General features: G+C 42.6%; 1 protein-coding gene across 1 annotated transcript in view; it reads right to left on the bottom strand.

Annotated features, from left to right (window-relative positions):
• btbd11b (BTB (POZ) domain containing 11b) overlaps positions 1 to 20,370 on the bottom strand; it is a 65,687-nt gene extending 45,317 nt beyond the window's left edge. The window contains exon 1 of the mRNA XM_080861113.1: positions 18,722 to 20,370. Coding sequence (XP_080717239.1) covers positions 18,722 to 19,574 — 853 coding nt within the window. The 5' untranslated portion in view covers positions 19,575 to 20,370. The remainder of the gene's footprint in view (positions 1 to 18,721) is intronic.
• Positions 20,371 to 21,869: the final 1,499 nt, after the last annotated feature.

The raw sequence follows: 21,869 nt of genomic DNA, 5'->3' as shown, positions 1-21,869 counted from the left end.
AAAAACCCTCTTAACAAAAATGTCTGTAAATGTTTCAGTATTTTGCACTGAAACAAATTATATGACTTGCAAGTTTAAAGCTTCATGCCAAGACAATGTGTTTGAAAAAGCAGCAACAGCTGATTGTAGCAGCACCTCAGAAGCACCATCGTTGTTATTATGGTGTTTAATTACGTTCAGCTCGTTCCTGACCATCAGATTATCAGAACAGATCTAACTTACAGTATTTACAGTATTATTAAAACTTAAACACTATCCTTTATATAGCTTGTTACTGAAACAAGACATCAACTGTGTCAGACACTTTGTCACTTTCTAGTGTAGTACAGTGGTTGTCATTATACCTTTTAATTTTTATTAATTTGTGTAGAGATTTAAAAGCAGCTCGCCTTACTTGAACTGACTGCATGCCCCATGGATAGTGGAGTCAAAGTATCCCACAATGCTTGATGAAAACTACTGGATGCTAACCAAATACATTATTCTGACAAAAGTAGTGGGCCACCTACACATTACACATGAAGGAGCTGTTCAGACATAGAAACCATGAAGCTCCTGGTGCACAGTTTTGGCGCTAACGTTAATGCCAGAGGAAGCTTGTAACTCTGTAGTTATTGACTTAGCCATGCTGGCGACTTTTACGCACTACTTGCCCATGCTCTGTGATTTTAGATGGTCTGCTACTTTGTGGCTGAGTTGCTGTGGTTTCTAAACACTTTTCAATAATACCAGGAGGAAATACATTTCACAGACTGACTTGTGCATATGTCCTTTTAGAGCACCACACTTGAATTAAATGAGCTCTTTAGAACGACTCATTCTTTCCCAAATGTTTGTAAAGTGCATTGCCAGGTGCTTGATTTTATACAACTTTGGCAATGGGACTAAAAACAACTGAAGTGAGAGATTAAGAGATGTGGTCCAATACTTTTTGTCCAAATAATAAATGTTAATACATACCATCATGTATTTCAACAATGGAAAAAACACAGCGGAATGAGGAATGAGAGGAGCATATCATAACATGAACTATTCTAAGATGATTTTAAGAATTAATCGAGAAAACACACTCAGTATAATAAAAAAAAGCATGCCACATTAACTTTTTTCAGCAGGTGTTCTGTCAGGTTTTAGCTGTGAGCAATGACGTAATTAGTGGTGCAGAGAAAATGAGCTGAGTATCGTCTGAAAGTGTTTCTACACTTTGTCGATAAGTTCACAATAAATTCTATTACACTGAACTCCTTAATTGGGAAGTAGGCAGTATTAAACGACACAATCAACAGCTGCTTTAAACTGACTCTAACCCAAAGACATAATTATAGTTTCTCACGTGAGTGCGTATTGTAAAAGATAATAATTTGGTGAGTGTATAAACACAAGCTGTCTTATGTTGCACTATGAAGACATAAAGCTGAACTGCAAAGAGGCTGTCAAAAAGGGGTTAAAAAAGGATATTTAACTCTTTCGCAGTATTTTACTTTAAGTCTTTGTCTAAATCCATTTGCCACAGAGATTTCTGAAAGATCTTCTTCATGTGTAGCCATCACATAAGTGTGTCATTAATTACCAATTTCTCTAAAGTTTTTGAAAATAGGACAAAGTGGGTTTAGCAGAGCACAACATGGCAATGAAAATAATTTATCCACAGGAAAGTTAGAGGAATGATGATTACAATACGCAGAACTCTGACTTAGACACATTAGTGCCCGGTTATATTTATCATGTGGGTTTAGGTACTGTTCACCGCTAATGCCGGCAATAACAAAAGGTACAGTGTGGTGTTTCAGTGTTTCTTTCTTTCTTTTTTTCAGAAAAGAGTAGACATTACAGTCACTGTTGGCATCTGTCTTTTCACTGCGGTTGTTCTGCCAGTCTCTGATCCGCTTTGACAATGCTGTGGGAGTAAAGCAGGAACCAGCATATGTTAGTAATAAAAAATGTCATGAGCAAAATCGACATGTACCTTCTCCTGTGGTAATCTGTACCACATGTTGCTGGTTCAGTCGGGGGTTGAGCAAACTCATTCAGCTGGACTGAAGGACTAAAAAGATGTTCAACACATTTCGAGCAAAAACCAACTGTTTGGTGTTGTATGTGTGGAGCTTATTTTGTTGTTGATGTCTGACACTTTTCCAATTCGCTTACATCACCAACACATGCCACCATCCACTCCACTCCACAGTACAGACTATAGTTACAGACTGCGGTTCAATTTGGAGGAGATCTGTCACGGTTCAGACACATATGTCTGCATGTGTAGCGTGTGCTCACCCCGGGCTCCCCAATGGGGCCTTCCATGTCTACATTGACAGAACTATAAGAGCCCTGCCAGATATGTAGGACGGGACAAGGTTACCTCAGCTCGGCACCAGTTCTCCTTCTAGGCAGTGGCAGAGTTTGTGTGATTTGTTATCACACACACTCTGCACTGAATGAGAAAGCCGGACTGAAACAGACAGGGGAAATTGAAGAAGCAAAAATCGGGCAGCAGCATAAATGAGACAAAAGGATAAAAGACAGAGAAATAAGTGAGGACAGACAAGTAGAAGACATCAGTTCATTCACATCTTGATTAGGCCTAGGAAAATCAGCTGGATATATCGCTTATGCAACATACTATGATTGAGGCAATTTCACAGAGAAAAACAGAATGAGAAACAGTGCATTCACTTTGTGCAAACAGGTATACATTGACGGTATATGCAGTGACACACGCATACTCTGAAGGTCAATGGTATGAGCTCAAATGGGTGGTAATAGGATACTGGTCCTGCAGAAAGAATCGGTACTGTATCAGCAAATCTACTGCCTGTTTGAGGACTACTAAGCCCCAATATGTAGCTCTCTTGTAGTCAATTCAATGTTCAAAGACAACTGTACACACTTCATTAAAAAATGACTAAAAAGTACAATAGAGTCAGTACATACAAAGAAAAATAACAGCAGAAGGGAAATATATCGTCAAGGACAATAAACACCTTGGTTAAAGAGTTCTTCAGGCCATTAACTGCATTAAGATCAGATTATTCCACAACATCAAACTATCATTAATTCTGTTGTTGACTTACTTCTGTGCTTTTAATTATTGTCTTGCCATTTTGTTTAACCTCTGAGTAAAATTGATTTGGTTGGAATTCCTAGTTACTCCAATAATTGGAAGGCACTGTTGAACAAGAGAGCCACAAAACATTACGCTCCCTCTACCATGCTTCAAAGCTGAGACGATGTTTTGTTGCAAACCTATACTCCAGTGTGTTATTTCCCCAGAAAGTTACATTTCTACCTAATCTCTCCATATAAGATTAGAACATAGACATCTTGATTGTTGGGTTTTTCTCTCCATTATTGTAGGTCTCTACCTTATAATATAAACCGCCTTCAGATGACTGTTGTTGTAATTTGGTGCTATATAAATAAAATTGAATTGAACTGAATTAAGACCCATGCAGGTGATTGCAGAGTTTAAGTCTAAGAAATGCTAGAAAAACGGTTACTGATTTACAAGTACTGCCAGTGAAGCAGATTGATTGAAAGTGGACATTTTGAGGTTGATGTAATCACGTTTGGTTGTTTTCTCCGATTTTAAGGGTCCCACTGCATTTTGATACCAAACTACTATCAGCATGCAAAGTTATGTTCTTACACAACAACTGGTGCAAATCAGTGTGGAACCTGTTTACAGTATTTAAAGTGTTTAACCCAGCAGAGTGTGCATGTGACGTACTGAATCAAAATGAATTTTCAGCATCAGTCAATACAGACCCAAGTTACAGAAATGGATATCAAAGGGAAAAAAGTATAATCCAATATGACCCTTTGGCCTCAAATATTACATAACAAATCTTGCAGTTCAGATAAAGGCTTGTTGAGTTGTATCCAGTGCTTTTACATTCAATGTAACTTTGAATGAGTAATTGGTTCTGTCACATCAAAACGTAAGCTAAAAATTCTGTATATGAAAAAGTGTAAATAAAAACAAGCATCAGTGTTGCTAACATGTAGCGTCCTATGTATTTCCTCTTTCACAGGAGTGGAAAATTTCCAACTTTGCAGCTTAGTTTCTTGATCAAAGGTCAGAATACTGTTAGTATGTTAATTCAGAAATTCAAACTCAGTTTCACCCTAATGACTCAGTCACCGCAAAAGTGTGTCCACTATGACTAATCCCTAGTAAATGTTCAGGACACTGACAACTTTGGGGGATACAATAAGATAATTATTTCTGAAAGGATACAAGTGGTCTTATGTTTGTTCATTTGTTTGTTTTGACTGCAACTAAGCAATGTCTAGCATAAGTAAAAACACAGCCAACCTATTTTCTTCCATTCAGTTCAATTCAACGTTATTTATATGCACCAAATCACAACAACAGTGGCCTTAAGGTGCTTTATATAATAAGGTAGATCCTACAATAACACAGTTTTTGTTACTAAGCAAGCTGTAAAATTGATAATATGTGAATGTGGTTTCCTTAGACAGGCAGGCAAAGCTCCTTTCCTTTTCTATTATTATGTGACGCTTCCAGTCCACAAGCTGTGCCTTTACATTTACCCTGCAAAAGGTATATGAACTTGGATATTTTTCATCTAACTTCCAAGACAAAAGAGAATAAACACAAGTCACATTTTTTTTCCGTCTTTATTTACATCTCCAAAAGTTGATTCTGTTCATTTGGACGTAGCGTTTTATGGGAGAAATGTTTCGTCACTCATCCAAGTGACTTCTTCAGTCTCAGCTGACTGCAGGTTTCCATCCATCCATCCATCTTCTTCCGCTTTATCCGGGGCCAGGTCGCAGGAGCAGCAGCCTAAGCAGAGAAGCCCAGACCTCCCTCTCCCCAGCCACCTCCTCTAGCTTATCCGGGGAAACACCAAGGCATTCCCAGGCCAGCCGAGAGATATAATCTCTCCAGCGTGTCCTGGGTCTGCCCCGGGGCCTCCTCCCAGTGGGACATGCCCGGAAAACCTCACCCAGGTGGCATCTTTGTCAGATGCCCGAACCACCTCAGCTGGCTCCTTTCGATGTGGAGGAGCAGTGGCTCTACTCAGGTGACACCTGACGGTTTGCCAGAATCTCTTCGAGGTAGTCCGAAAGTCTTTTTCCATGGCCTCTCCGAACTCCTCCCACACCCGAGTTTTTGCTTCAGCCACTGCCTGAGCCGCATTCCGCTTGGCCTGTCGGTACCTGTCAGCTGCTTCCAAAATCCCACAGGCTAACCAGGCCCGATAGGACTTCTTCAGCCTGGTGGCTCCCTTCACCTCTGGTGTCCACCATTTGGTTTGGGGATTACCACCACAACAGGCACCAACCACCTTGCAGCCGCAGCTCAATGCAGCAGCTTCAGCAATGGAAATGCTGAACATGGTCCATTCGAACTCAATGTCCCCAGTCTCCCTTGGAATGCTGTTGAAGCTCTGCTCAACTCTGATCTCACAGACTGGGGCCTCTGCTAGGCGTTCCCAGCACACCCTCACTACGCGTTTAGGTGCACCGGGTCTCTAGGTTTCCCCAATCTTATTCAATTCAATTTCTTTATTGTCCCTCAAGGGGAAATTAGTTTAGCAGCAGGAGGATAAAAATAAACAGAACAATACTATAAAATAATAATAACAATAATAATGCGTGGCGTGAATAAGGCACGGCGGGACCACGGAGCAACGTTCAGAACCAACTTTATTTTAATTCACGTCACACCACACACCCACCAACCCCTGAATCCCCGTGTTTTAACACGGCGGGCGTGATTGCGGATGCCGTGCAGGTGCGTCCGCACGGCACCGCAAACCACGCCCCACCACATACCCCCATCGCCCGATTGAGGCCGGGGAGCAATCTGGCCGAACCTACTCCCCCCCCCCCGCGAACTGGGGCGAGACTCGGCCCAAAACATCGGCGCCCCAGCCCAAGCGACGGGGAAGCGTCCATTCTGGTGGCCGCCCGCGCATCCAGCGGCAACGGCGAAGCTGGTCCGGAGGTCGGCCGCGTAGCAAGCGGACACGGCCCCACAGGCATGGCCGTGAGCTCCTGTACACAGGCGGCTGGGCAGACGTCAGGCGCGCAGAATCGACTGGTGGCAGCGAGGCTGGACTAGCCAGCCCGCCGACCCCCGGCTTAGCGGGGCTGTCCCGCTCCTCTGCCTCCAACTCCGGCTGCGCAGGCTGCTCTGGAGCAGGGACCTCCGTCTCCTCGCACGGCTGCTCCGCCACCGCCTCCGCCACTCCCGTTTGGAGCGGCTCCCCGCACTGCGCCTCCAGCAGGCACAGCCCCTCGTCCACCTCTGGGTGGAGCGACTCCTCTTCCTCCGGCAGGTGTAGACCCTCGCCCGCCTCGTCCTCCGCCTCCGATTGGAGCGGCTCCTCCACCGCTCCCGGCAGGAGCAGCCCTTCACCCGGCTGCTCCTCCTCCTCCGGCAGGCTCGGACCCCCGCGTGACTCGTCCACCACCTCCGGCTGCCGAGGTGCCCCACACGGCTCCTCCACCGCTTCACTGTCCTCGGGACACACTTGTGGGGGTGGCGCCCAGGCCCAGAGCAGCGCCACCAGCTCCCCAATTCTTTCCAGGTGGCGCTCGGACCGGTCCTGCAGCTCTTCCTGCTGGCGACGCACCTCCGCCGCCTGCTCCCGCTGGGCGGCCGCCATTTCGGCCACCCTCCGGGCCAGCTCCTCCATTCCCTGGCTCCGATACGGACCCGCCGTGCCGCCTCCTGGGTTTCGGCACCAATGTGGCGTGAATAAGGCACGGCGGGACCACGGAGCAACGTTCAGAACCAACTTTATTTTAATTCACGTCACACCACACACCCACCAACCCCTGAATCCCCGTGTTTTAACACGGCGGGCGTGATTGCGGATGCCGTGCAGGTGCGTCCGCACGGCACCGCAAACCACGCCCCACCACATAATGATAGAAAGTTCAAGGACAATTATTTGCCATTAAGGAGACGAGACGCAGTAGGGATAAAAGAGACCTGGAGTCTTTTAGTCCTCCTCAGAGGTACTCTAAAACGGCGACCGGAAGGCAACAACTCAAACTCACTGTGAAGTGGATGGTTCACACAATTAATAATAGAATGAGCCTTTCTAAGCACATTTCTATTGTAAATGGCCAAAAGTCCATCTTGCCAGCGCCCTGAAATTTTGCTAGCAGTTTTTACCAGAAGTCCCAACCGATTCTTATTCTTCACCGTCAGGTTACCAAACCAGGCAGCGATACAAAAAGACATCACAGATTCGATAAAACTTCTATAAAACAAGGACAACATCTCATTTTTCTTAAAAAGAACAGTCTTTGTTGAACTTTTTTAGTAGTGGCATCAGCATGAGATTCAAAACACAGTTTATGGTCAAGTACCACACCTAGATATTTATAACTCTCAACGATCCCAATATCGGCAGTTTTAATGATAGTGGGTGATGAGCTATAAGAGGACTTCCTAAAATCAATAATCATGTCTTTAGTTTTTGACACATTAAGTGAAAGGAAGGACTCATCACACCAATTCACAAAATCATCTACAACCTGTCCATGGCCTGACTCATCCCCACTAGAAGACTGACGATTACTGTGTCGTCAGCAAACTTCAGGATGTGTCTGTTTGTGAAATTGCTGCGACACTCATTCGTGTACAGAATGAACAGAAGGGGAGAGAGGCAGCAACCCTGGGGTGATCCAGTACAGGAGGAGAGCACATCAGAAAATACATGATTCACCCTCACACATTGTGACCTATTGATCAGAAAGTCTGTCACCCAGCCGACCAGACTAGTGTCAAGCTTGAAATGATTGTAAAGCCTGTCAGCAAGTAAGAGGGGTTGAATTGTATTAAATGCAGATGAAAAGTCAGCAAATAATAATCTTGCATGGGTGTGGGGGGCCTCAAGATGCTTATACAAGAGATGCAGGAGTGTGACAACAGCATCCTCCACACCTCTCCCTGCTCTATAGGCGAACTGGAAGGGGTCAAGATGGTGTTCAACCTGCATTAAAATCTCCTTCTTAATTATCTTCTCAAATGTCTTCATCACTAAAGAAGTCAGAGCCAGTAATGCTAGTTTTACCTTTCGTGTGTAGCCCTGCCATTGTTTTCATACCAAGCCAAGCTCTTTTGAGGTTGTTACTGCTGAGTTCTGCCTCAATCTTATTTCTGTACCTCATCTTGGCGATCTTTATTGCAGCCCTCACCTCCTTCCTCAATATTCTCATAGTGGGAACGTCTCCCTTGTTAAAAGCAATTTTCCTTTTAAGAATCAGATCCTTAATATCTTTAGAGAGCCACGGTTTGTTATTAGGGAAAGTCTTAAATTCTCTGACTGGAACCACAGAGTCTGCAAAAAGAGATGTAGCTACACACCACATCAGTGAGTTCATCCAAATCAGAAGTGCTCTCTTGAAACAAGGACCAGTCAGTGCAATCAAAACACCCCTGAAGGGCTACACAACTGTCTTTTGTCCAGACATTAGTCCGCTTCACTTCTGTAAGCAGGGAGGAGGTGAATAACATTGTGATCCGAAGAACCTAGCGCAGGTCCAGCCACAGACTTATATGCCGCCTTAATTGGTCCATAACACAAATCCAGCGTTTTGTTATTCCTTGTAGGACAAGTGACATATTGAAAGAAATTGTTCAGTGATTTCTTAAGATTACAATTGTTAAAATCACCAAGAATAAAATTAGGAGCATCCGGTGAGAGAGTCTGCAGATTGCGTACCACTTTAAAAATGGCATCGGCAGCAACTTTAACGTCAGCCTTAGGATGAATGTAAACAACAGTGACAAAAATTTGAGGGAACTCCCTCGGTAAGTAAAAAGGCCTGACAGATACTGAAAGGAGCTCGATGTCAGGAAGACACAACCGCTCCCGCACAGTAAAATTATTACACCAGCCCTGGTTGATATATAAACAAACCCCTCCTCCGTGAGATTTGCGTGTTACTCCACAGTTCCGATCCAATCTGACAGGGGTCCCAAAGCCGCTGATTCGCAGTGAAGTGTCACTGTCCATATCGGTCAGCCACGTCTCGGTAAGCACCATCAGACAAGCCTCCCTGTATTCCCGTAGATGAAGCACATTTCCTTGTAATTCATCCGTTTTGTTCCTAAGAGATTGGACATTGGCCAGAATCATAGAAGGCAGAGGAACACGATTCTTCCTCCGAAGTTTTCTTACACGCTGACGCACGCCGCCTTTCTTTCCGCGTTTTCTCAAGCGGCGGGGCTTTCCAAAATTAGTCTTTGACCGGGAAAATAAATCCTCACCAAGAATCACATCTGTCCGAGCATTAGAAGAGTCGTAGATAGACAAACAGGACCACCGTAATCCAAGTAGTTCTTCGCGTGTATAAGTGATTGTCAGTGAGAGTGAATGACTCCAGGTGAATATCGCCAACAACAATAAAACTAAGGTGTAGAAGATCTCCATCTCGGCAAAAAGTTAAAACCACGGTTAAGAACAGAGTTAAAACAAAGTTAAAAAGAAAAAGAGAAAGAAAACGCCAATAAACACCTGCTGCAGGTCGCCACAAGAGCAGCGCCTTCGCCCTGTTGTTATATATATATATATATATATAAGACAAGAATATAAACAGTACATTTGCATAATGACTGAAACCAGCCCACAAAACACTACGTCCAGATGAACAGAATCAACTTTTGGAGATTTACTTACCTGGATGATTGAGCATGCATCAAGAAGTCTTTATTTACAGTTCTGACATTCAGTGGGAAACAACACAAAGTTTCATGAGTGGGGGAGGTAGTAGAAAAACTGGGTGTTTCTCTCTAAGTGTGAGCGTTTAAATCAAAGGAATCATCTAAACATTTGTTAAACAGGTGTCACTAGGTCCTCTGAGCAAATAAACTTCTTTAATATTATCAGCTAAACATTAACCAGACCCATCTAGAGGAAGCTAACTGTCACTGCAAATGGATTTCTCGCAATGAAATGATCTGCAACATTTGCTGCCTCTCATTGTTGTCTTACTGTGATCAAACAACAACAGGTTAGATGATACGGGCCTAAATGTATTAGCACAGCGAAGCTTGTTACTGGTGCTGCTCACAACACGGGATGGCGCATTGTGTTAGCCGAAAGCACGCTCTGCTGATTGCAGCATTTATCTGATGGGAGACGATGGAAGTGTTGTATGTGTGTATTTGTGTGTGTGAGATGCATGCATGAATCTGTTTATGTAAATATCTTGGAATTTGGTTCACAGTTCACCAACTGTGAATCCGGTATGTCCTGACATGCAGCTGTCTTTAACACACAAATCACTTTTTCTACCAGTGACAAGACAATTTCTTCGAGTTTTGCTCGGCTCACATCAAAGAGGAAAAACAAGTTCAAAGCTTGTTTACCAGTATTTTCTTCATATTTTCCAGCCACACTGGATGTTACTTAAATAGGATCATTTCCCTCTATACAACAAAAGGAATTCAGAGCTGCAAAAAAATGTAATAGATACTGATGCTTCACCTTAGCTAATCCACTTGCTGGTACTTGTTTGCGCAGACTTTTCTTCCTGCTATAATAAGCAGGAGACATTGCTTGTATAGGTCTCATCTGTCACCCACAGCTTCTCTTATGGATTTTCCTGTTTTGATCCTTGCCATCTGTGCCGCTTCCTCTCTCATTGCTTTTCTTCCAAAGTCGACATCTTGAACAATTCATTCTTAGCCACAGATTTACTGGATGCAGAGTAATTATCAAACTATTCTTGCACAGCAGTGGCATATTTTTAGTGTCTACACTGCAAAAGGTAAACTTTCCATCTGTGCTTTGGGAAAACCTACTAAAAAACACTCAGACAATTTGGTCCAGAGGGAAACAAATTTACCCCAAAGACAGAAATAAAACGGCTAAAGCTCCCTTGATATTGTCATCCTGGCATGAAAAAAATAGCAAAGCTCTTCCACGGGCAGTAAACATGAAACTAAAAACATTATGCTGAGTGAGTTTATAGCAATAAGTGCACACTTTCTGGGTTAACACTGCCAGGGCTGTAATGGAGTAAATCTCTTTTTGGTAGGAAAGGTCAAGCATAAAAATGAGCTAAATTAGTCAATGCTGCCGCAGCTCCAGTAGTGTTTTCTTAAATTTCATCACTCAGTGGTTCAGGGGGTTTTACCCATGAAGTGATTTTTCATAAATATTGATTATTTTGGAGGCGATTGTATTGTTTTGTCCTGCTCTTGTTCTTCAGAAAAAATAACAATAACAAGACGCAGTTTCATCAATTCATCATTGAAAAGTCATAGGGGACAACATTAACAGTATTACGATTATTTTTTGTGTCTCCTTTTCAGTGTGCAGTGACTGCAGTTTCATGGCAGCTCACTAGCCGAATGCACCAACACACGTATGTACGCACACACACACACACACACACACACACACACACACACACACACACACACACACACACACACAATGGAAAGTTTATACAATCCAGTGAAGTGCATAAGAAAAAAGGATGGCTGCTAAAGAACAAAAAAAATGATGCACAGCCCATTGCAGGCACCGCCAGCTGGGTACAGAATTAACTACATTTTATCACTTGTCTCCTCTTAATCAACTGAAGCTAACTTGGCTGAAGCTCCCCCTCATTGTGCCAGACACCATGTCACATCAGCATTCCTCATTCCCTCCTAAAAACTTACAATTAAAACCAGATCTACCCCTGGCCATGTGTGGCTCTTTGAGCGTGTGTTTCAATACTCGCCAGTGTCTGTTGCTGCCTTACATGACCAAGTCTATGCTGCTGTGTCAGGGTTTCCCTAGTACAGATATATTATATCTTTCTTCCAGACATAATTGGGACTGGTCTCCACCAGTACAGAGTGGTACGGCTGCTAACCGCAGTCATTCCTGTCTCCCTGCCTTCGCCACACACACATGTGTACCAGGCACCAGCCTTGCACAACTACACCAGCAAGTGAATAAGAAACAAAAAACCTGGAATGTAGCTGGACCAGTGCTCTTGCACTTCAGCGATGAGATCCAACGTAATTAAAACATCTGAACGTACAGCAGTAAAGCATTCTTGTTACAACAGCACACATACTGTAGACTCAGCGACTGGATAGCTGCTTGTCTCGCATGATGACCAAAATTTTGTAAATGTAAATGTTAAATGTTAAGTGAAGGGTCTGCTGTTAAGACTTTAAAAGGAAACCCCCACCTCTGTTATGCACTTCACACTGTAATGGCAGAATGCTCTCCAATGGGTGTGCTTCAGTGCTGTAATTTACTTTTTTTGTACAACCCTTTTTTCTGTATTTGTCTTTTCAGTTGGTGATTTCACACATTTTTCCAGTATGCCCTACTGAGAAAGTTGTATTATTTTTGGTCTGGTTAAAAACAGTGTGCATTGGTTAGTACAAAGGTTTTTGGTTTTTTTTGTTTTTTAATCATGGAAGAAAAAGTAAGGATGCATGCAGAACAATACCACAGAGCAGCACGCCTGTTGTTTAAAAGATCTCAAATTACCTCTCGAGAGTGTTGTATTTCCCAAGCACTTGGCAACACTTCCACAAAGATGCAAGGTGTTGCTGCATTGAATTTCTGTTGATAAATCCAATGTTACATCATTTTGCATCTCTGGTTACTCTATATACTAACCATAAGAAGATGTTCTGTCTTTTTCCATCTGTTAAGATCATTAAGTAATCATTAGCTGAATGTATAAAAGGTCTGTTTGTTATTAATCAATTACATAATCATGCTTATAAAGTAGATTCAGCTGTAAGACAACACCCCTAATGTTATCACTGATTGCCGTTTTTGGAGTCGGGCTACTGGAAATCTATAAAATAAGCACAGTACTCTTGCATTGTATTCTGCTTTGCACCAAAATCTGTTTCATTCTCGGCTGTAATTGCTCGACTACTCTATTTCCACAACATTGACAGTTGCCACCCATTAAACCAAAGAAATGATCTTAAAGACATTTATATACACACAGTAAAGAGTAGCCCCTTTCAAACATAAAAAGCTGAATATAGCAGCTGTAAATGGTTGCTATTTAGCCATGAGGTTATGAATACTCGGTCCAATTTGTATGCCATTAATAATTATTTGAGTAAGGGTAAGAGAAATGCCACCAATATACAAATAAAGCAGATCAAGTATATCAAAGTGCACTAACAACAACTATTTAAATGTCTTTAGGGTGAAACTTTCCTTTGAAAAACCAAATGAGATTTGCCCAGACTTGAAAGTCATTTCACACATAAAGTGTGGTTACAAACTGGTCCCCAGGGTGGAAGATATCCCTGCGTGGTGGATATCACGTTCCACTAGACATTTTCTGACATGCACACGTCATTAAGGTAATCAAAGAATCACTGTGTCCTAGCTCTAGCGGGAGCCATAAGAAATATCCCACCATATAGAATAGTTTCCTGTTCTGACAAGATACCACAGCTGAAGGAGGGAAACCCAACACCCACCTGCAAATGCAAATAACACACAGTCACACATGGTGAGAGGAGGCCCTGAGATCTCGAGATATATATATATATATATATATATATATATATATATATATATATATATATATATATATATATATCGTATTTTCACGACCATAAGACGCACTGTGCTAAAAGGCGCAGTCTCAGTTATGTGTGCCATTACTGTATTTAACACACACATAAGGCGCACTGGATCATAGGGCGCATACAAGTACCGTATGCGTATTTAAAAATAAAGCGGGAGCAAACCTGAGTTCGGTACCTTACTCACATTTTTATTACCAGTAATCGTCATCATCAACAACACACAAGCATACAAGTGTGCGTATTTAAAAATAAAGCAGGAGCAAAACAAAGTTTGGTACTCACATTTTTATCATCAATCAAACCCATCGAAGTCCTCATCCTCTGTGTCTGAATTGAACAGCTGCGCTAAATCTTCATCAAACATGCCAAGTTCACTTTCTTCACTGTCAGAGTCACTTTCCGTGCCGTGCGGCTCCTCGGAAATGATGCCGGCTTTTGCGAAAGCTCGAACAACAGTGCCAGCAGACATGTTAGCCCAAGCATCTACAATCCATTGGCAAATTGTGGCGTAACTCGCCCGGCGCTGGTTTCCACTCTTGGTTAAACTGTGGTCTCCATCGGTCATCCATCGCTGGATGTGTTTGCTGCAGTAGGAGCGGAAGATGGCCAGCTTTTCCTTATAATCCGCTGGAAGTTGCTGCGCTACCGTAGTCCTGGTCCGGAGGGAAAAATGGCACCGTTTCATAAAAAGTGAAAGTGAAACTGCTTTTAGCCGAATGGTGACCGTCGAAACGCTTCTCCCGCTCGTTCTTTGCTCGATGATCGCCTTATGTCCGCGGAAACTCAGCTGCGTCTTCTTGACCTGCCGGAGCTTGTTTTCCAGCTTCCTCCACTTGCGAACCATCGATTCGTTAATCTTAAATTCTCTCGCCGCTGCTCGATTTCCATGTTCCTCCGCGTAGCTGATGGCCTTCAGTTTAAACTGTGCTTCGTAAGCGTGTCTCTTTGCCATTTTCAGGGTTGTTAAAACAACGATGTCCTGCATAACGCACATACCTGTTCTTTTATACAGGTATGTGCAATAAAGTCAACGCACACACTTCACCCTTTAGCGTTCTCGTGGTGTTCTCTACTACGTCCTCCTTACAACACACAGGGCGCACTGCGCTATAGGGCGCGCCGCACTTTTTGAAGAAAATCTAAGACTTTTAAGTGCGCCTTATGGTTGTGAAAATACGGGTATATATGTTTGGGTTCGCTATCAGAGGCCTGGGCCTGAGAGCTTGAGGGTCCCGCTCAGTATCTTAGCTGTTCCTGGAAGTCCCGAGGTCAAAATGGGAGATGCCCTCAAGGGTGGTGAAGAATGACCGAGCTAAGATCCTGTGGGACTTCCAGATACAGACGGACAAACCGGTGGTGGCTAACCAACCGGACATAGTGGTGATAGACAAACAGAAGAAGACGGCCGTAGTGATCGATGTAGTGGTTCAGAATAACAGCAACATCAGAAAGAAAGAACACGAGAAGCTTGAGAAATACCAAGGGCTCAGAGAAGAGCTCGAGAAGATGTGGAAGGTGAAGGTAACAGTGGTCCCAGTGGTAATCGAAGCACTAGGTGCAGTGACTCCCACGCTAGGCGAGTGGCTCCAACCGATCCCAGGAACAACATCGGAGACCTCTGTCCAGAAGAGCGCAGTCCTAGGAACAGTTAAGATACTGCGCAGGACCCTCAAGCTCCCAGGCCCCTGGTAGAGGACCTGAGCTTGAAGGATAAACCGCCCGCAGGGGCGTGCTGGGAATTTTTCCCCCCCAAATATATATATATGTATTTTAGATAAAGTTTAAAACTGACTATATAGATTTCAAGCAGGCCTTTAATATATCTGGCTGCAAGAAAGCAAACTGTGTAGCTTTTATAAGCTGCTGGGAAACTGAAGCCCCCTTCTAAAAATGACTTTGCAAATCATTAAGGTATTTGAACCTAAATCTTAAAACAAGAAAAACACCTTATTGAATTTGTGACAACAAAGAAACAGAAATAAGCTTTGGCTCAAGATATTCATAAAGTCCTCTTCACAAAGCTGGGTCACTAGCTTTAGCATAATATGGATAAATCACCTAAATTACTCCCACTTGGCTGAGTAAGACAGAGAGAATGGATAGAGCGATATAGAAGTTCAGTTTGGCAGGCAGCGACTCTGGTAAGGTCAAACCACCTTCAGACTGGATGGCTGTTTGGTTTTAGTAGGAAGAAAACAAATGATGTTGTGTTTCAGCTTTCTCTGTCTCTGTAGGGTGCTTTAAGGTTTAGAGATCTTGCCATTAGAACAGAAAATGTGGTAAGGGATGAGCTTTTGAACTCTGTTATATTATCACCTCTTAGGCAACTGTTTGCTAGCAAGTTCCTATCATGTAGATACAGAAATATGTCTTCATTTTGGAGTCAAATTTCCTGCCACCTCCTCATTGTAGGTCTACTCTTACTTTCCTTTTAAGACTGCTTTTGCCTCTAAAGATTCATTAAGCTATAGATTGTTTTTTCCTCTGTGTAGCTGTTAAATGATTCACTGTGTTCATTAGCTTGCCACTAACATGTATCTGCTGAGGTGCTAGGCTAAAAGTATTTGAAAACTGACAAAAAATGCACTAATACAGATAGGTGAACCAATAAGCTCTGTAAAGCTGTAAACCTTTTCAAACATTCATATCTAAAATACTGATTTTTAGTGTTTTGATGTTTATTTTTATGCTAGTGGTTCAATAATTACTACCTAACCCTTTAAGAAAATGCTATATTACACGGTATTGCATGATTTCATTCGCTACGTTATTTTCCTAGCCTTGAGCTTTATGTCAATATTCCATATGCTCAAGATATTTTATTTGCATCTTATCCAATTCACTAATCAGATACACCAGTCAGCACTCATCACACCTCTTCCACAGCTGGAGCCTCACCGCATGCCAAGTGGCCTGAGTGTGCCTTCTGAGTGAATCCTGATATTTAGTACTGTGCATTGTGTCTTCATACTCTAAGCTCTGACGTTCTATTGTGCTACTTTTAATTGTATGTGGCGATTCTGGCATTGTTGCATGTGTAGATTCAGTGTGTGTTGCAATCACTACAAATAAATGCACATGCTATGCAAAAAAGCTTTTATAAATGAGTAGATAAACACAGCAAAAATGCAGATGCTTCCACACAGGTGCACTACATGGTACAATTAAACAATTATCATCCAATCATGCAATGTAGCATGTATAAAACTGCTGAGCATGCTCAAGTGATTCTGATTCTGTGTCAAGATAGCATAAGAAAAAAAAACTAAGGGACTTAAAGAGGGGGCACAGATGGCAGGAGTCACAAAGAATATCCAACTGAGTAGAGTTTCATTAAGAAATTCAGTCTGCATTACAACTATCAGAAAGACATCAGTAATCAGTGTTGAACATAGAACATATGTGATAAACATGATGATTGTGTGAGTGTGATGTGTAGCAGAATGAAAGCAGAAGATCTGTTCCTCAGGTGACTGAGAATATGTTTGCAGGACGTGATCAGACTGTCAGCAAGAACAGCCCTGACAATTACATAGAGAGGGATATTAGATGGGTTGCAGTGTATAAACCCCTCATTACAAAGATGAATGCACATTTGACAGTTCAGTGGTGCAAAAAAAAGCTTAGGCACTGGTCTACAGAGATGTGGCTACATCCAGATGAATTATTTTCATTGTGTTCTTGACAAGTGAGTGAGAGCGTTTGTGGTAGGCCTGAATGCTTGACCCCTACACCGAAAATTATCTTTAAGGTGAGCGCTCTTTTCCAGGATGATAGCGCCCCATCCATAGATCACATAGGGTCATCAAATGGTTTGATGAGTATGAAAATGTGGATTGTTTGCTATGGCCTTTGCAGTCACCTCATAACCATACAATTGAACATTTATGGAAGATTCTAAACAAGTTAGATAATCAAAATACCAAATTAGGGAATGCTGGAAGAATGATGTTTCAGTCCTAAAGCAGAGTTCCAAGAAAACTGGAGAACCAGGTACAGCTGTTCTTGTGGCACATGGTGGCCTTACACCATACTAAGGTACTTTGTTTTTCTAGTAATTTGTCACCTGTCTCTAAACGAGTCTCACTAAATAACTACAATCCTGTACCACTGTGAACAAATAAGCAAGAAAATTGCAAACCGACTGACATGCACTTAAAACAAAAGGCACAGTAAAAATGAAGTACTATTCTCTTCTGTGGGTGATTCATCAATACAGTCACAGTCTTTCTAACTTTGTCTCTCTGTCTCTCATTCTCCCTCTCTTTCTATAACTCAGTTTTATTTGCATCACTCTGCATAATGCACAACAGCACATACGTCCCCAGGGCCTTTTTTATTACGTAAACCTGTTGCAAGAGGAGTCACAGCAGCGCTTTTACAACATCCATCAAAACAGGGGCAAGAATGTCTTAGAGTGGTTACGGATGTATTGGTTAAAAGGCAGTGAAGTCAGAATACTATTAGACTTGTCCATTGAATTCAGATATTTTCAAAGACACCAGACAAAAAGTATTATTAACACTTGAAAAGTCTGGGTACTCTGTAATAGAATCAGCTGCTATACCCAGAAAATAAAATTCCTCGCTCTGGGTGAAAAGAACAGAAACTCATCTCTGCATAGCATCACTGCAGGCAGAGCCCCCTTTACTGAAAGAGTGAATAACTCAACCCAGGGATGCTGTGCTCACCCATTTTGAACAAAACAGCCACATACAGTATGAGAAGTATATGAGAGAACAGCAGCTCCAGTCTAACTTTGCACAGAGGACAAACGAGGCAATCTGGACAAAAGGGGATCACAGTTTCACACGAAGACCAACTGGTCAGTGTTCAATTGCTTGCAGCGCCAGTACTCTTGAAAAGCACTATTCTAGCTGCAGGAATCCCTTCCTCCTGTCACTTAAAGTTTCACAGTTCTTTGAGGAGGCAGGAGCTGCAGGAATCGTGCAGAAAGTGAAACTGAGAGAATGCAGCCTACTTATCTATATAAATCTTCAATGTTCTGACATTTGTGCAGTCTGTTATTGATTTTAAAACCTGCTGTGGGGAGAGAGAAGTAACTCTGCAAGTGGCATAATTTAAAATGTGTACATGTATGAATGCAAAGTGGAAAGGGGGTTCTTGTTAAATTGACCTGCTTTATCCTTAACTTACCATTTGCATTCTTCCCGCAGATCAGGTGTTGCCAGGGTTGCAAAGAGCCCCATATCTCTGCATCACTGTTAACGGCCTGCTCCAGGATCTCCACAGTAAACTTGGGGATCCCGTTATCCCGCTCCAGCAGCGCACTGCGCAGCACCCGCGCGTACACATCACGGAAGAGGTTTTCCATGCACGCGGCCAGGTAGATCGCCGCGTGCTCATGGATCCTGACTGCTACCCTGCTGTCGACCATCCACCTGAAGAACTTCCCCACGTTAAAGATGAGTCCGCATCGCGCCGACTTGCCGCGGGTGAACTTGTCGTCCTCTGTGCTCATATTGTACAGTGACAATGCACTGAGGGCCCCGCTGATGCAGTTCATCGACACGGTCCACGCCAGGACCATCTTTATGGCACTTTGGATCTCATATTTGGTACATTTGGCGTAGCGCAAACTCAAGCGCTGCGCCTCCTTGGCGACCCTGACCAGGGCCCGGCTGACCAGAACCGAAAGCCTGTGCAGGACGTCCTGCTGTGGTGTCGGCAGGCTCATCTCCTCGTCCTTGCTCAGAGCGCTCGCCACTTCCCCGAGGCTCCATGGCACATCCTCAAGCTCGGGTAGTTTAGCGCATTGCCCGGTGCACTCCAGGATCTCGGCGTCTTCGACCAGGACCGTGTTAACAGTGTCCAGACTGTTGTGTCGACTGTGCATCGAGTCGGTTAAATGCCAATAATTCCCTCCATGTGCCTCTGAGCAGCACAGCGACGCACTGGAAGACCTGAAGGAGTCGGCGGCTCCACCATAACCCGAGTCTAGCGTCAAATCCTCCAGGGTCCTTGCTACTGACTTGCTACTCCTTGCCATAACTGCGCTTCATACTGTAAAAAGAGGGCTTGGAAAAAGTGGGGGAAAATACCGACGAAGACGCAGTGTGGATACACAAGCGCCTTCCACGAGCTTGTCAACTGAAATGTTTTATTCTTTTCCCTTTTCTTTTGTTTTCTTTTGGAACTGTCCATGCAGGCATAAAGTTAAGAGTAGTATCTCCCTACAGTGCATCAACAGTCATACAGTGCCGTTCAAGCGCAGAGGCTGACAGATGGAGGCGGGACCGGAGAAAACAGAGCGCAGCTGTCAACCAATGGACTCTCGGGAAGAATCAGCAAAGCGTTTTAATTGGATCAATAAAAAAAACCCATCGATATAGCTCCTGATAAAGATTGTTAATATGAATACAAACAGTAAAGGACGGGAGTACTCCGCTCATTTCCCCCCTTTCTGTCGTCTACTCCTTATAAAAGTTTGCTTCCTCAAAACTCTTGAACCGCACATCCTGTAAAATGACCAGTCAGACAAAAGACACAAATTGCACTGAATAATATATATTTTAATATAAAAGCAACTGCTTTTATGTAACTGTGTTTAGAGGACAAACCGGCCAGAGGCACAGACTTTTCAGTTATTTTCTGAGGGCCCATGTCTGATCGTAACATGACTCAAGACCATTAATAATAGATTGCATGCATAATGTATCCTTCTCTGTTCCTCTGGAGGAGAACTCGTTGAAAAGATCGGAATTACTTTCAAGGTCATTATCTCGGATCCCTCAGGGTCTAACGTTAGTTTCTGCGTTTAGTTTTTTGCCCTTCCCATGGGCCATCACGGCTTTGCAGGATCTGCATGAATACATTAAATAAAGCAACACCGAGCGATACACTGTAGAAGTATTCTTTACTTTGGAGTAACAGCGATGATCGTGCATTTACAGTAACAATGTAGGCTAATGAAAGAAATGTAAGGCTGACAAAAAATAAGGTTCGGGTTCAGTGTAACAAAAAATGGTTGAGTGTAATTAACCTAAACTGGTGGTATTTACATTTTAGTTGCAGTACTTTCTGCACTGGACAGCAGCTTGGAGCAACAGTGAACCCTGGTGTTAGCTAATAAAACTTCAATTTATTGAGATTGACATTTTAAAACAATCACAAGCTCCAACAACAACTTCATCACACAACTAGGATTGGACGATGACTGCTTTGTACAATTAATGTGGCAATGTAACATAAACCTGTGCGGCATAGTGGTCCATATTAAAATGCACCATGCTGCATTTGGCAGGATAACACCCACAGTTCTCCAGTCACTCCCAATCTATATTATTAAGTACACCTAGTTTGCAAAATCCCTAATTAATGTGGGACCAAAAGCTTTTCCATTTAAAGAGATGAAGGAGCTTGGTTAATAAGCTACCCTGATGCACACAGAACTGACTTTCTGATTATTATTATAGTACTTTAACTTGTTATTATAAAGTAAAACCTCCTTCTGAGGCATTCTGATTTCGTTTTTGTGTCTTTGCCAACACATAACTGCATGTCACAGCATTTTAGCACATATTTTCAAGTCAATATTATGCAAAGTCATTATTAATTAATTCATAAAATCAGTGCTCAGTTAAAATATATATTTTATTAAGGTAAATACAGTATATACAAGCATATGATGTAGATATTTCTGAAAAGCATAATCCTGTATTCTGTGATTATGGGATGTGAGCAAACAAAGTCATATTTCTACAAAACCACACGTTAAAGCTGTCTTATGATCTCTCTCTCTCTGGTCCTCATGTAAATGGGGTAAATAGAATAATATCCTTATATAGAGAGGTTTTAAAAAATGTTCAACAGCCCAGAAGAAAAGCAAACTGGTTGAGATGATTTAGAAACACATTAAATGTAACCGAAATGAGAAGCGGCTGTATCAGTAACAATGAGGAATCTTGTGCTCTTGGGCCACTGTGATGTGGCCTGATGTAGATTAAGGGTTAGATCAAGATCAAGTATGCATGCTCTTCTTCTTCTTCATCCTGTCACACATTTTGGAAGGCTGCACACACATTAAATGTTTACTGCAGTATATGTCCTCTTTCTCCAAGTTCACTGAGAAAAACAGAGCAAAAGGCTGATTGATTTGTGTCTGCACTATAACCTTCATGATTGGTCTATAGCTGCTCTACAAAGGGAAAAACCTGCATTGCTCAACCTTTGTGTTTAAAAGCAAAGTAGATTAACTGATTAAAACTACTGAAGCTCAGAACATTTAAAATCACATCACAGCTTCGTGTCCAGTTAAATAGATTATCATAGGCTCAGATAGCTC

The sequence above is a fragment of the Rhamphochromis sp. 'chilingali' genome, assembly GCF_963969265.1.
Source record: "Rhamphochromis sp. 'chilingali' genome assembly, chromosome: 2".
Lineage (NCBI taxonomy): Eukaryota > Metazoa > Chordata > Actinopteri > Cichliformes > Cichlidae > Rhamphochromis > Rhamphochromis sp. 'chilingali'.
Note: the sequence above shows the minus strand (reverse complement) of the source record. Positions and strands in the feature narration are given on the sequence as shown.